This window comes from Cynocephalus volans, chromosome 4 (genome assembly GCF_027409185.1).
Source record: "Cynocephalus volans isolate mCynVol1 chromosome 4, mCynVol1.pri, whole genome shotgun sequence".
In the NCBI taxonomy this organism is placed as follows: Eukaryota; Metazoa; Chordata; class Mammalia; order Dermoptera; family Cynocephalidae; genus Cynocephalus; species Cynocephalus volans.
Genome location: NC_084463.1, coordinates 42,785,122 through 42,800,055, shown reverse-complemented (window position 1 = coordinate 42,800,055; position 14,934 = coordinate 42,785,122). Strand labels below are relative to the sequence as shown.

At 42.4% G+C, this 14,934-nt stretch overlaps 1 protein-coding gene across 1 annotated transcript; it reads left to right on the top strand.

The window, feature by feature from the left end:
• The first annotated feature begins 11,113 nt into the window (after positions 1 to 11,113).
• On the top strand, positions 11,114 to 11,524 carry LOC134374682 (histone H3.1-like). The gene has a single exon (XM_063092585.1). The coding sequence runs from the start codon at positions 11,114 to 11,116 to the stop codon at positions 11,522 to 11,524; it is 411 nt and encodes a 136-aa protein (XP_062948655.1).
• Positions 11,525 to 14,934: the final 3,410 nt, after the last annotated feature.

The following is a 14,934-nucleotide window of genomic DNA, read 5'->3' as shown; positions in this document are numbered from 1 at the left end:
TGTATAAATACAATGTATTGTTCTTCCTGCAATATATAGGAATGCAATATATTTGCCAATAAGAGTACAAAGGAGGCCAATGGGAGCAAAGCAGTATTGGGTTGCCAAAATGACTCCAGGTGATAATTCAAATCTATAAGTCAAAGAGAGATAATCATAAATTATAAATTGAAAAGTTAATAAAACAAAATTTTGACATATATACTTATCTTTTCTTCTCCCAGCTTCTTCAAAAGAAATAAAATTGTATAATATAAAAATGTTACCAAACCAAACCTGGGATTACTCACCCAAGTGCAGCTAAATCAAGACACCAACACTTGGTTTCAGTGATAGAAATTAGGCTTTAATTACAAGGCCAAGTAATAAAAGTCAGACAGCTAATGGTGAAAAAAATTCTGATCTCCCCAATGTCTTGCAAGCAAAGAATTTCAAAGGAAAATATTGGGTGTTAAGATGGGGGCTGTGCAGGTAGCCAGTGAACATTTCTGATTTGCTGAGTCTTTGAGGGCAATGAAACAAAATCTCCAAGAAAAAAGAAGCAAACTTTGGTCTATGCTTGTCACTCACCCCGCCCCTACCAATCTGGGTTCTTGACACTCCGTCTCCAACTAGTGCATTCCTAGGGCTGCAAAAATTCTAGGTTCTGCTCCTTAAAGACATTTTAATGATATTTGTCAAGACGATGTCTTTTAACCCAGGAAATTACTGACTCTGTTTTAGGGACTTCCTGTCTCATAGGTAACATTCCGTCCTGCCCAGCTGCCTTCTTTGTACTTCTTTCTTCAATTCTAGTTGTGAATTTTAACTCCGTAATCAGAAACTCCAGTTCCCAGATTTTAATCATTTTAACTTGGGGGACAAAAGTCACAGCACAACTTTATACAAATTTTTGAAAGGCTTTATTGAGGAGAGAGTACCTGCCTGGTTTCGATAATTATTATAATTATTGTTGAATTTGTATGTTTATGGACTTAACACGTATAAGAATAATACGTAAAAGGTATATAGAGAAGGGTATTGAGCTATGTAGGGATATAAAGCTATCTGTAGAAGGATGAAGAGCTATGTAGGAATAATGCTGCAATATATTACTGGAATTAAGTTAGTATAAATCTGTAGCTGATTCCAATAAGTTTAGATGTACACGGTAAGCTCAAATCAACTCACCGAGGCAATTTGTTTTTTAAAAAGTGTAAAAAATAAAGAAATTTAAATCTTTCCACAGAGAAAAGGTTAAACTAAATATCTTAACTGATAGATTGTACCACATGTAGTAAGGAATGCCAATTCTTCACAAACCACTTTATCCCCTTAGTTTTGGAACATTTTATTTGGAGGTCAAGCTGACAAGAAACAAAAAAAGGCATAAACTGAATTTCACCTATTTTCTTTTACACTGTGTTTCATAAGAGTATTCCCTGGAAGGTCAACGTAGGCTTCTTTATTATTATGTTTTTAATGTTTATAGATTGTACATATCATGGGGCACACAGCTGACCGTCAGCACCTGTGCAAGATGTGGTGATCAGATCAATGCCATCAGCATGCTCACCTCCTCCAATTGCAATTATTCCCCGTGTCACCCAACCAAACTCTGATCAACACCTTCTCCCTTCCCCGCAACCCTAGCAATGCTAGATCTGTTGTCTACCTGTACAAGTCCGACACACCACTGTGGTCTTATTCCCGTCCTTCTTTCTATCTTAGCTCCCACTTATGAGTGAAGACATGTGGTATTTTTCTCTCTGTGCTTGGCTTGTTTCCATTAACATAATTTTCTCCAAGCTCCTACATGTTGCTGTGAATGGAAGAATTTCATTCTTTTTATGGCTGAGTAGTATTCCATTGTATACATATACCATATTTTCCTTACCCAGTCATCCACCAATGGATGTTCATTACATATCTTGGCTATTGTACATAGAGCTGTGATGAACATGTGAGTGCGGGTATCCCTTCAACATGATGATTTCCATTACTTTGGGTATAAGCCCAGAAGTGGGATTGCTGGAATGTGTGGTAGATCTATGTCCAGTTGTTTGAGAAACCTCCATATTGTTTTCCATAGTGGCTACACTAATATACAATCCCACCAACAGTGTAGAAGAGTTCCCCTTTATCTGCATCCTAGCCAGCATTTGTCACTCAGTCTTTTTCATTATAGTCATTCCAACTGGCATGAGATGATACCTCAAAGTGCTTTTGACTTCCATTTCCCCGATGATTAATAATGTTGTGCATTTTTTCAAGTACCCATTGACCATTTGTATGTCTTCCTTTGAAAAATGAGTATTCATCTTTTTTGCCCATTTTTTAATTGGAATGTATATATATATTACTATGTAGTTGTTTGAGCTTCTTGTATATTCTGGATGTTAATCCCTTTTTGGATATATAGTTTGAAAATATTTTCTCCCATTCTGTAGGTTGTCTTTTCACTCTGTTGATTGTTTCCTTTCTGTACAGAAGCTTTTTAGTTTGATATAATCCCACTTATTTATTTTTTTCTTTTGTTTCTTGTGCTTTGGAGGTCTTCTTCATAAAGTCTTTGCTTAGTCTTACTTTCTGAAGTGTTTCCCCTGTGTTTTTTTCTAAGAGGTTTATAGTTTCAGGTCTTATGTCTTTAATCCATTTTGAGTTGTTTTTGGTAGGTGGTGAGAGGTGAAAGTCTAGTTTCATTCTTCTGCATATGAATGTCCAATTTTTCCAGCACCATTTACTGGAGATGCAGTTTTTCCCCCAATGTATGTTCTTGTTACTTCTGCCAGAGATCACATGGCTGTAAGTAGGTTGGTTGATTTCTGGAGTCTCTATTCTGTTTCATTGGTCGGAGTTCTTATTTTTGTGCCAGTACCATGCTGTTTTGGTTACTGTAGCTTTGTAGTATAATTTGAAGTCAAGTAATGTTATGCCTCCAGCTATATTTATTTATTTGTTTATGTTTTGCTCAGGATTGCTTTGGCTATTCAGAGTGTTTATTGTTCCATATAAGTGTTAGGATTGCCTCTTCTATTTCTGTGAAGAATGCCTTTGGTATTCTGATGGTGATTATATTCAATCTGTAAATTATTTGGGGGAGCATGGACATTTTCACAATGTTGGTTCTTCCAATTCAAGAGCATGGAATGTCTTTCCACCTTTCTGTGTCTTCTTTAATTTCATTCAGGAGTGATTTGTAGTTCTTTTTTTAAAAATTTATTTTATTTATTGAATCAAAATCGATTATATTTTGGGGGTTGAACATTGAGATATGTTGATCAAATCAATATTACTAGCATACGTATTGTTACAAATCCTAATTAATCTTTATGCCCCTTGTCCAATCTCTCCCCATCCCCCATTCCCTCCCCCTCCCCCCTCTAATTACCCTAGATTTCTTCTCTCCTTCTGAAAGAATCATGGTTATTCTGTTAATTTGTTGCCTAGATGATATGTCCAATGCTGAGAGATGTGATTGGGTCCCCCAATATTATCATAGAGCAGATGCTGCTTCTGTCACTCTGAAATGGGCTTTGTGGAGAGAGACATCCTCTTCTTTTCTTTGACTCTGCTGGTGACTCTCCTTGTGCGAATGCACTCCAGTGGTTGGTGGACCATTTGTGTGGTGCTTGTGATGTCTAGTCACTTTTGCAGCAGCCATGGTTATTGTGGAGGCTGCAGTGGGCCACCTACAGGGAGGTGCCGTTTCTGGTATGCTCGTTGGCACTGGCGGTATGACTGGTTGTGGAGTGTGTCTGGTTCCCTTCTCCATGTCTCTGGTCTGTGGACAGGCCCCAAGTCACTGGTGCCTTGTGCCAGGTTGTGGGAGGTGTGTCCAGTCCCCTTCTCCATGCCTTGGGTCCCTGGGCAGGCCCTGAGGTGCTGGCATGGTGTGTCCGGTTGTGGGAGAGAGGTCCGGTCCCCTTCTCCATGCCTTGGGTCCCTGGGAAAGCCCCAAGGTGCTGGCACAGTGTGCCTGGTTGTGGGAGAGAGATCCAGTCCCCTTCAGGACTCCGGGTGGGCCCCTGGGTGCTGGCACAGTGTGCCTGGTTGTGGGGGAGAGGTCTGGTCCCCTTCTGCTTGCCTCAGGTCACTGGGCAGGCCCTGAGGCACTATACTGGTGTGCCTGGTTGTGGGAGAGTGGTCTGGTCCCCTTCTCCATGCCTCAGGACCCTGGGCGGGCCCCAAGGTGCTGGCACAGTGTGCCTGGTTGTGGGAAAGAGGTCCGGTCCCCTTCTCCATGCCTTGGGTCTCTGGGTGGGCCCCGAGGCACTGGCATGGTGTGCCTGGCTGTGGGAGAGAGGTCCGGTCCCCTTCTCCATGCTTCAGAACCCTGGGTAGGCCTCGAGACACTGGCTTGGTGTGCCTGGTTGTGTGAGAGAAGTCCGGTCCCCTTCTCCATTCCCTGGGTCCCTAGGTGGGCTCCAAGGTGCTGGCATGGTGTGCCTGGTTGTAGGAGGGTGTTCCGGTCCCCTTCTCCATGCCCCAGGCCCCTGGCAGGCCTCGAGACACTGGCTTGGTGTGCATGGTTGTGGGACAGAGGTCCAGTCCCCTTCTCCAAGCACTGGGTCCCTCGGCAGGCCCCAAGGTGCTGGCATGTTGGGCCTGGTTGTGGGAGGAGGGTCTGGTCCCTGGCTCCATACCTTGCATCACTGGGAAGTACCCAAGGTGCTGGCTAGGTGTGCCTGGTTATGGGAGAGAGGTCCGGTCCGCTTCTCCATACCTTGGGTCCCCTGGTGGGCTCAGAGGTGCTGGCATGGTGTGCTTGGTTGTGGGAGGAGGGTCCAGTCCCCTTCTCCATGGCTTGGGTCCCCATGCTGGCCCCGAGGCACTGACACAGTTTGCCTGGAAGTGGGAGTGGGGTCCAGTCGGCAGATCCAAGCCTCTGGTTCCCAGGCAGGCCCCAAGGTGCTGGTGGTGTGCCCAGGCCAGAACTAATTTTTTGTCCTTTGCTTCTAACATGGGGGAACTTCCTGTGGGAACCAGTATTTGAGTGTGTGGTTGTTTAAATTGCTGCTTTGCTGCTGTTTCCCTAGGGAAGGCTTTTTGTGCAGCTCAGGGTTTAATGGTTGACCTTATAGGTACTTCCAGCTCTCCAGAGACCCAGTGGATCTGTGTTCTGTAGAATCTATGATTTGGGCCTGAGTTTTTCATCAAACTGCATCTCATGCAATTCTGCATTCCTGACCAGTCTCCTCTGAGTGGTCCTGTGCTGATTGGGGGGCAGATCGGCTGTCCTTGCTGTGTCTCAGTGTTCTCCTGGTGGGCATGTCTCTCCCAACGACTGTGCTACAAACACATCCCATGGGACTGGCCTGGTGCTGTTCATTGCAATGACTCACCAGCCTCTGAGGGGCTCCCTTTTTCTGGTTGTTCTGGTTCCTCGCTCCTGCGTGGGTCCATGGGAAATCTATTAGTGGTCTTGTTTTCCTGGGGGTTGCCGAGGCCCTCTTCTCTCCTGCCGCCTCCAAGTAACACAATCTGAAGTGCACAGCTGTGGCTTCTGCAGGCTTCTGCTCTGTGTGCTCAGCAGCCCCAGCCTTAAAGCAGCTGCAGCCAGAAACTCTCAGAGCAGCTTTTTCTTTCTCTCATTGTAGTTTCTCCCTCCTTCATGAACTCCATAGGTCTCTCTCCTCCTCTTTCCCTGTGCTCCAGCAGCCCCAGCTTGGCTGATGTTACATTTTTACAGTTGTAAATTGGTTGATTTGTGGGAGAGAGTGACGCTGGGAACCGTTTATTCTGCCATCTTGACTAGAAACCCTGGTATTCAATTTGTAGTTCTTGTTGGAGAGATCTTTCACCTCCTTGTTTAAATTGATTCCTAGGTATTTTATTTTTTCTGGTGACTATTATAAATGGGATTCCTTTCTAGATATCTATTTTTTGCTAATTCATTATTGGAGAATACAAATGCTACTGATTTGCGGGCATTGATTTTGTATCCTGCAACATTACTGAAATTGTTAATCTGCTCTAAGACTTTTTGGTTAGGGTCTTTAGACTTTTCTCTATATAGGATCATGTCATCTGCAAACAGGAGCAGTTTGAATTTGTCCTTTCTAATCTGGATGCCCTTCATTTCTTTCTTTTGCCTGATTTTTCTGACTAGTACTTCCAATACTGTCTTAAGTAGGAGTGGTGATAGTGGGCATCCTTATCTTGTTCCTGTTTCAAAAAAAGCTGAAAGCTTTTACCAGGATGATATGGCAGTGAGTTTGTCATCTATGGCTTTTACTGTGTTGAGGTACTTTCCTTTATGCCTGATTTGCTGAGAGCCTTTGTCATTAAGGGATGTTGAATTTTGTTGAATGTTTTTTCTGTATCTGTTAAGTATTGAGATAATCAGTATTTTTTTTTTTTTGTCCTTGAAGTAGTTGATGTGGTGTATCATATTTATTAACTTGCATATGTTGAACCATCCTTGACTCCCTGGGATGAATTCCTCTTGATCACAGTGTATAATTTATTTGATGTGTTGCTGTATTCTGATGGCTAGTAATTTATTTAGGATTTGTGCCTCTATGTTCATCAGAGATATTGATGTTTAGTTTTCTTTTTTTTATTGTACCTTTGTTTGGTTTGGTATAAGGTGATGCTGGCCTCATAGTGTGTGTTTGGTTGCGTGGCCTCTGTTTCAATTTTTTGGAATAGTTGAAAGACAATTGGTATTAATTCATCTTTAAATGTTTGGAAGAATTCAGCAGTAAAGCCATCCAGATCTGGGCTTTTCTTTGTTGGGAAACTGCTGATTACTGCTTCAATCTTGTTGCTTGTTACTAGTTTCTTCAGGTTTTCTATTTCTTCTTGGTTTTATCTTGGCAGATTGTCTGTGTTCAGAAATTTATCCATTTCTTTTAGGCTGTCAAATTTGTTGGTGTATAGTTGTATGTAATAGTGTCTAATGATTATTTGCATTTCTGTGGTACCAGTTGTAATATCTCCTTTTTAATTTCTGTTTTTGTTATTTGGGTCTTCTCTCTTCTTTCTTTCCTTCTTTCCTTCTTTCCTTCTTTCTTTCCTTCCTTCTTTCTTTCTTTCTTTCTTTCTTTCTTTCTTTCTTTCTTTCTTTCTTTCTTTCTTTCTTTCTTTCTTTCTTTCTTTCTTTCTTTCTTTTTATTAACCTATCTAATACTTTTTCTATTTTGTTTCATTAATCTGTTGCATAATTTTGGGGGTCTGTATATCATTTACTTCTGCTCTGATCTTAATTATTTCTTCCCATCTGTTAACTTTGGAATTGGATGATTCTTGTTTTTCTAGTTCTTTGAGGAGTAGCATTAAATTGTTTATTTGAAATCTTCCTATTTTATCAATGTAAATATTATTGTGATGAACTTGCCTCTTAGTACTGTTCTTGCAGAAACCGACAGATGTTGATATGATTTTCTTTATTTTCCTTATTTTCTAGAAATTTTTGATTTCCTGTTTAATTTCTTCTTGGGCTCATAGGTCATTCAGAAGCCTGTTATTTAATTTAAATGTATCTGTATGTGTTATGAGGTTCTTTTGTTATTAATTTCTAGTTTTAATCCATTGTGGTCTGAAAAGATAGTTGAGGTGATTTTGAGTTTTTAAAGTTGTTGAGACTTGATGTGTGACCTAATACATGGTGTATCCTGGAGAATGTTGCATGTGCTGATAAGAATGTGTGTTCTGTGGTTGTTGGATGATATGGTCTTTAGATCTCTGCCAAGTCCAATTGTTCTAAAGCATAATTTAAATCCTATTCTTATCTGTTGATCTGTTGCCTGGATGGTCTGTCCAATGCTGAGCAAGTGTTGTTTGGTGCCCCACTATTATTATGCTTGGGTCTATCTCTTTCTTTAGGTCTGATAGTGTTTGCTTTATATATCTGGGTTCTCCAGTGTTGGGTGCATATATATTTGTGATTGTCATGTCTTCTTACTGAATAGATCCCTTTATCATTATATAGTGGCATTCTTTGTCTCTTTTTATGGTTTTTGTTTAAAACCTATTTCATGTGATATGAGAATAGCTACTCCTGCTCATTTTTTTGTTTCCATTTGCATGCTATATCTCTTTTCATCCTTTCACTAATAGTCTGTGTGCATCTTTACAGGAGAGGTGAGTATCTTGAAGACAGCATATAGTTGGATCTAGTTTTTATCCAATCCATCAGTCTGTGTCTGTTGACTGGAGAGTTTAACTAACTCATTTACACTTAGGGTTATTATTGAGAGGTATTGTCTTACTCCCAGCATTTGATCACATTTCATTTAGATGTTTTAAATATATGTTGTTTCCTTCATCCCCTTTTATTGTTAGTCATCAATGTTTGTTGGTTTTCTGAGGTGGAAAGACTTAGTTTCCTTTTTCTTTCTCATTTGCATTTGTGTTTTGCCAGTGGGTTTTGTTCATTCTTGTGTATTCATAATAGGGATCATTATTTTTCAGATTCCAGATGCAGGACTCCATTGAGAATTTCTTGCAGGGCTAGTCATGTGGTGATAAACTCTTGCAGTTTTTGTTTTGTTTTGTTTTGTTTTTGTCTGGAAAAACCACTATTTATCTGTCATTTCTGAAGGATAGCCTTGCTGGTTATAGTTTTCTTGGCTGGCAGGTTTTTTTGTTTTTGTATTTTGAATGTGTCATCCCATTTTCTTCTCATCTGTAGAGTTTCAGTTGTGAAGTCTGCTGTTATTATGATGGGGCTTCCCTTATAAGTGACTTGATATTTTTCTCTTGCTGCTTTTAGGATTCTCTCTGTCTTTCAGTTTTGCCAGTTTGACTATAATGTGTCTTGTAGAGGATATTTTTGGACTGAATCTGTTTGGGCATCTTTGAGCTTCCTGAATCTGAAGGCAATGGTCTCTCGGTATACCTGGAAAGTTCCCCCTATTATTTCATTGAATAGATTATCAATGTCTTTACTTTTCTCCTCCCTTTTTGGAGCACCCATGATTCAGATGTTTGTGCACTTACTGCTGTCTGCTAGCTCTCTTAGACCTCCTTCATTTTTAAAAAATTCCTTTCTCCCTCCGTCCCAATTTTTTTTGTCTTCCTGGGTTATTTAATAAAGATCATTTTGGGGATCAAAAGTTCTTTCTTCTGCTTCTTCTAATCTGCTGCTTAAGCTATTGCTTGTGGGTTTATTTATTTATTTATTCATTCATTCATTTTATTGAATGTCTTTCACTTGCAGGAGCTCTGCTGCATTGTTTTTTATAGTATTAATTTATTTTTAAATTTCCTCCTTCATATTCTGGATACTTTTTCTCATTTCATTGCATTGTCTAACTGAGTCTTATCTCTTTCAGTTTCCTTAAGATAGTTACTAGAAATTCCTTTTTAGTCATTTCAAGGGTTTCCTGTTCTATAGGGTTTAGTACTTGAGAATTACTTTGTTTCTTTGCTAGTGTCACATTTACTTTTTTCCCATATATTTAGTATCTTTACATTGATTTCTGGTCATCTGGAAGATCAGTTTCTTTTTGTATCACTCTGGAGTGGACTTTGAGGAGGAATTCTTCCTTCTCCTTTTCCAGGCTCCTCTAGTGACTCTACTTGTCTCAGTGCAGCTGAATATGCTGCAGGCCACCTGCACAGAGGTAGTGGCTGTTACTATGGTGGCAAGCATGCTTGCTGTGGTAGAAAGTGTGGTGCTGGCTGTTGTTGATGACTTCCACAGAAGTGTTGTGGGGCCTCCTGGGTCATGGTGGTGTTAGCTCCTGCTTTCTGTAAAGGCAGGCTGGAGGGCTACCTGGGGGTTTTACCTGCCTAAGCATGCCTAAACACAGAGGTACTGACTCAAGCCTTTTGTCCACGAACCCTTTTTAATCACAAACACACACAAAAAGATTAGATAACACTTCTTGATTCATTTTATGAGAGTAGAATTACCTTGATATCAGAAGTAGACAAAAAATCACATGAAAATATAATATAAATGAAAAAAATTTTTTTTATCGGTAAGGGGATCGCAACCCTTGGCACCGTGTGGTCTGCACCACGCTCAGCCAGTGAGCGCACTGGACATCCCTATGTAGGATCCGAATCCACGGCCTTCGTGCTACTAGCACCGCACTCTCCCAAGTCAGCCACAGGGCCAGCCCTATAAATGGAAATTCCTGATAAATGCAGATATAGAAATCTGCAATCAATACTAGCAAACTGAGTTCATCAACATGGAAAAATGATTATACACCATTACCAAATGGGATTATTTTACAGATGCAATTTCAACTTAACATCCAAATCAATTAATTCAATACAGAATATCAACAGGTTAAACAAAAATTGCAAAGATTCTCTCAACAGACACAGAAAAACATTTTCCAAATCCAACACCCATTTATTATAAAACTGCTGGCAAACTAGGAATAGAAGGGATCTTTCTATACCTGCTAAAGTGGACCTAGAAAAAATTTACAGCTAATGCTATACTTAATGGTGAAACCCTTGTGCTCTAATTTATCTCAAACTTGGAGAACAAAAGATGAATGTCCACTATTACCATTCTATTTAACATTGAATTAAAAATTTTGCCAGCAAAACTTACATAAGAATTATAAGCAAAATTCTGAAAATTGAAAAAGAAGTAGGACTGTCATTGATTGCAAATGACATAAACTTGGTTATAAAATATTTAAGAAATTTGGGGCCAGCCCGTGGCTCACTTGGGAGAGTGTGGTGCTGATAACACCAAGGCCACAGCTTCGGATCCCTATATAGGGATGGCCGGTTAGCTCACTTGGGAGAGCGTAGTGCTGAGGACAAACACCAAGTCAAGGGTTAAGATCCCCTTACCAGTCATCTTAAAAAAAAAAATACAACAGTATGTTGCTGTTAATTGTAATGTCAAATTTATTTGTTAAATAGTTCCAAAAAGCAAAATCATTTTTGTTGCATGTTATGGGTTAATGTTCCTCTAATTGCAGTGCCATAAAAGCTTATTGAAGTTCTTTTGGTTAAACCAGGCACACCATGCCAGCACCTCGGGGCCTGCCCAGGGACCCAGTGCATGAGCGCCTTAACAGCCAATCAGAGCATAGCCTGCCATCGCGCCACCTGGCGGCTAACCAATGGGAGCGCTGCGGTGTTTATAAAAGCGAGAGCACTGAGCCCCTCAGTGCCAGTCCGGAGCGGAGACAGCGGGAGTCCCTTCGTGGTCATGGCTCGCACCAAGCAGAGGGCGCGGAAGTCGACCGGCGGCAAGGCGCCGCGGAAGCAGCTGGCCGCGAAGTTAGCCCGCAAGAGCGCCCCGGCCACCGGCGGCGTGATGAAGCCGTACCGCTTTCGGCCCGGCTCGGTGGCGCTGCGCGAGATTCGCCGCTACCAGAAATCCAGCGCCCTGCTGGTCCGCAAACTGCCGTTCCAGCGGCTGGTGCGAGAGGTCGCGCAGGATTTCAAGACGGACCTGCGCTTTCAGATGTCGGCCATGATGGCGCTCCAGGAGGCCTGCGAGTCCTACTTGGTGGGGTTGTTTGAGGACGCCAACCTGTGCGCCATCCACGCCAAGCGTGTCACCATCATGCTCAGAGACATGCAGCTGGCGCGCCGCCTCCGCGGGTCGCGGGTCTAGGCTCCACGGGCGATCGCCCTGAGGTCTTGTCACTCCAAAGGCTCTTTTCAGAGCCACCCGTTTGGTACAGAAAGTGGCTGTAACATGGCGGGTTTCCGGGCGTCCAGGGGGCTTCTTCCGGCGGTCGGTGCCGGTTCTGTCCCCTCTGTTCGCTTACCAATTAGGTAGGTAATAAACCTAATGAGGTGTTTGCGGTAACTCAGCCCCATGCCAGTTAGGTTACGAGCCCCGCTAGTTGTCTGCACTAACTGGAGCATCTGTTCAGACGGCAGCCTAGTTAGGCGTGCGCTAACTCGGCTTAGTGCCAGGTAGGTTGGAAGCCCAGTGAGTGGGGTGCATTGTAAACTTGGCCCATCTGCTGTTGGGCTGGCTAGAGGCGTGTGTGTTCTCAGGCCATCTCCAGTTAGGCCAGAAGTCCAGAGGCACATGTTAACAGCCTAAGTGGAAGGAGCTGCTCTACCCCAGTAGTTAACTTCCTGAGCAGTGTCTGGCATGGATGGCCCACATGCCGGCACGTTGAAACAGGCTTCCCAGACCTGCAAAGTAGACTGATAATCTGGGGACGAGGGGCGAGGAATCAATTTGAGGAGAAATCCTGTCACCAGGGTGGTTAGCCCGGAACCCAATAGTGGAGTTTAGGTCGGGATAACTTGAGAATGGCTGTAAGGATACGGATGTAAGAATTTTCTTTCTTTGGTACAAATTACAATTATTCACTAAAGGCTTTATTAAATTACTGGAAGCCAGGCACTGTCTGGTGCTAACACAGAGTAAAATCCATTCCCTACTGTCACTGGCCACGCGGTTTTCCAGGGGCTTACAGTTGAGTGAAGGAGGCTTGTATTGCATGTAGAAGCAATGATAGTAAAAGGTGCACTTATGAATAGCAAGGGGTGTGAGTAAGAGGCTCTCAGAATGCAATAGTGGGATTTGGAAGCCTCTGAGCCTGGCTTATATCCTGCCGACTCAATTCAAACGCTATAGCAACTAAATGAGTACGCACACAATTGAAAATCTCCACTTTTAGAATGTACGTAAGTAAGCTGATGACAAATCCTTGAAGGACTGTCCAGAAAACAGTACGCAGAGACTGTTATAAAGAGAAGCAGACTAATAATATAGTACTCAAGGAAGCCTTTCCAACACACACATTTGTGTGACATCCCCAGGACTGTCTGTGCGGAAGGGGCACAGCTCTGCACTAGGCAGTGTTAATTCTGAGCAGAAAGACATGGACCTGTCCAGGAAGCGCAGCAGGACTGATAAAGCCCAGCAAGGGTTTTGCGTCCAGGGGTTTGCAGGCAACATGCATGTCAGGTCCCATGTGAATCCTTGACTCAAAACCATGTGGACCCAAAGCTGGAGAGTCGTGCTGAGAACTGGGCAGGGTGGCCAAGGACAGGGATGCACCAACTGGGCCCCATGGGGATGCCTTCTCACTCTCCAGATACCATGCCACCAACTTGGTGGTGCAGAGAGAAGATGACTTGAGAAAAGCTGGAAGAGGAGAGAGCACTGAGACAGGAGAGGCTCAGGTTCTCCCCCTTGTGATATAACTGGGGTCGCTCAGGAAACAGCTTCTAAATACAGAACAAGTAACGGCTGCCCTCTGTGGTAGGAAACAATTGCTTGAATATTTTTAAGTTAATTGCTTTCAAGTGTTTGTCATGAGAACCAATTTAGTCCCACCTGGAAAATTTGAATCATTTGTATAAAACTATGAAACTATTACAATTAGGACTGGGGCCTTTGTTGCTGTCCTGCCGGTCCTACTCATGTGGGAATAGTAAGCTGAAGTGTAGACATTTGTTCCCCTTTTACTGAATTCTGTGAGCCCCTGAATGCTACAGAGACAGCCTCAGAGTGGAGCGTTTACAAGCAGAATGCAGCGGAAACCCTGAAAATAAACCATGGAAGGAAAAGAGGGCTGGGTATCAGAGGAAAGAATACGCCACCCCAAATATGCCAGGTGGGCATGTGGATTACCTTGAGCTAAAGGCACTTAAAAAGGCACTTCTGCTTTCTTCCTGAAAGCAGGGGATGTGACTCCCATGGGAAACATGCCCCTCCTATACCAGGAGACAAGAAAGATTCTTATCACCAGAGATGGGGACTTGAGGCTGAGAAAAATACACACCTTGTTAAAATAACTTGTATCTTCGTTTAGCCTCATATAATTTAGTTACTTTTTTACACGTCACTATCTGCTCAACCTGGTATGTAAACACATAGGCCGAACCACTTTGGGGGTCTTCATTTTCCTGTGAAGGTGCCCTGGTACATATAAAAATGCAATATGTATGCTTTTCTCCTGTTAATCTGTCTTATGTTGTCTTACTCTGTTTAGGTTGCTATAACAAAATACCATAGCCTGGGTGGCTTTTAACAATAGAAATTTATTTCTCACAGTTCTGAAGGCTGGAAGTCATAGATGGGGTGCCAGCAGATTTAGTTTCTCAAGGTCATTTCCTGGTTCACAGATGGCAGCTTCTTCATGTGTCCTCACATGGTGGAAGGGGTGAGGACCCTTTCTAGGGTCCCTTTCATTAGGGCACTAATCCCACTCATGAGGGATCCACCCTCATGATCTAATCACCTCCCAAAGCCCCAGCTCCTAACCCCATCACCTTGGGTTTAGGATTTCAACATAGGGAATTCAGGGGAACACAGACATTCAGTCCGTCACAACCTGGATTTGTCTTTACACGACACAATGGACTTTCCTGACTAGGAGTCAGGGTTGAACACAGATGCCGTGACCCTGCTGTCCTGTTTCCGGGGGCCCGTCTTCCTTTCCGTTCAATGGAGCACACCATTTTTCAGGAGTGCCTGGTTCTTTCTCTCGTCTTCTCTGCAATGTTAATAAGTTCATGGGGGCTGGAGGGAGCAGCATCACACTGAAAGAGTGCCACTGACCGTCACAGTGAAGGGACAGCCAGCTTGTAACTGTTTAGACTTGGTTTCCGAATTGACATGGCTGACATTTTCACTTCAAAATTTTATTTATTTTTAAAAAAATCTATAGAAATGGTATAAGATTTAAGAATTTCAAGAGTTTATATAGTGAAAATTGAATCTTTTTCAATTGGAGGGGGTTTCTCAGCCCTTAATTTTCCCTTCAGATGGAGTTTCTTGTATATTTTTCAAGAGGTGCATATACAATCATCTAATTATGACATTTTACCAAAATGTGATATATGTTGTCTGACCTGTCTTTTAGTAAATCTAACAGCTTACCAGGATACATAAGAGCTTTCTGATTCTCCTTAATGATTTTATAGTGTTTCCTTTTCAGGATATTAAGGCTGTTTCCAATTGTTTTACCATAAAGGAAAAATAGCATCTCAGCCCAATAACCAGGGGTCCCTAACAGAACATTAATACTGAAATCCTAGGCTGATGCAGTATTT

What these genes read in the sequence shown, in the direction of transcription:
- LOC134374682 (XM_063092585.1), top strand. Translation starts at nt 11,114, where the DNA reads ATGGCTCGCACCAAGCAGAGGGCGCGGAAGTCGACCGGCGGCAAGGCG.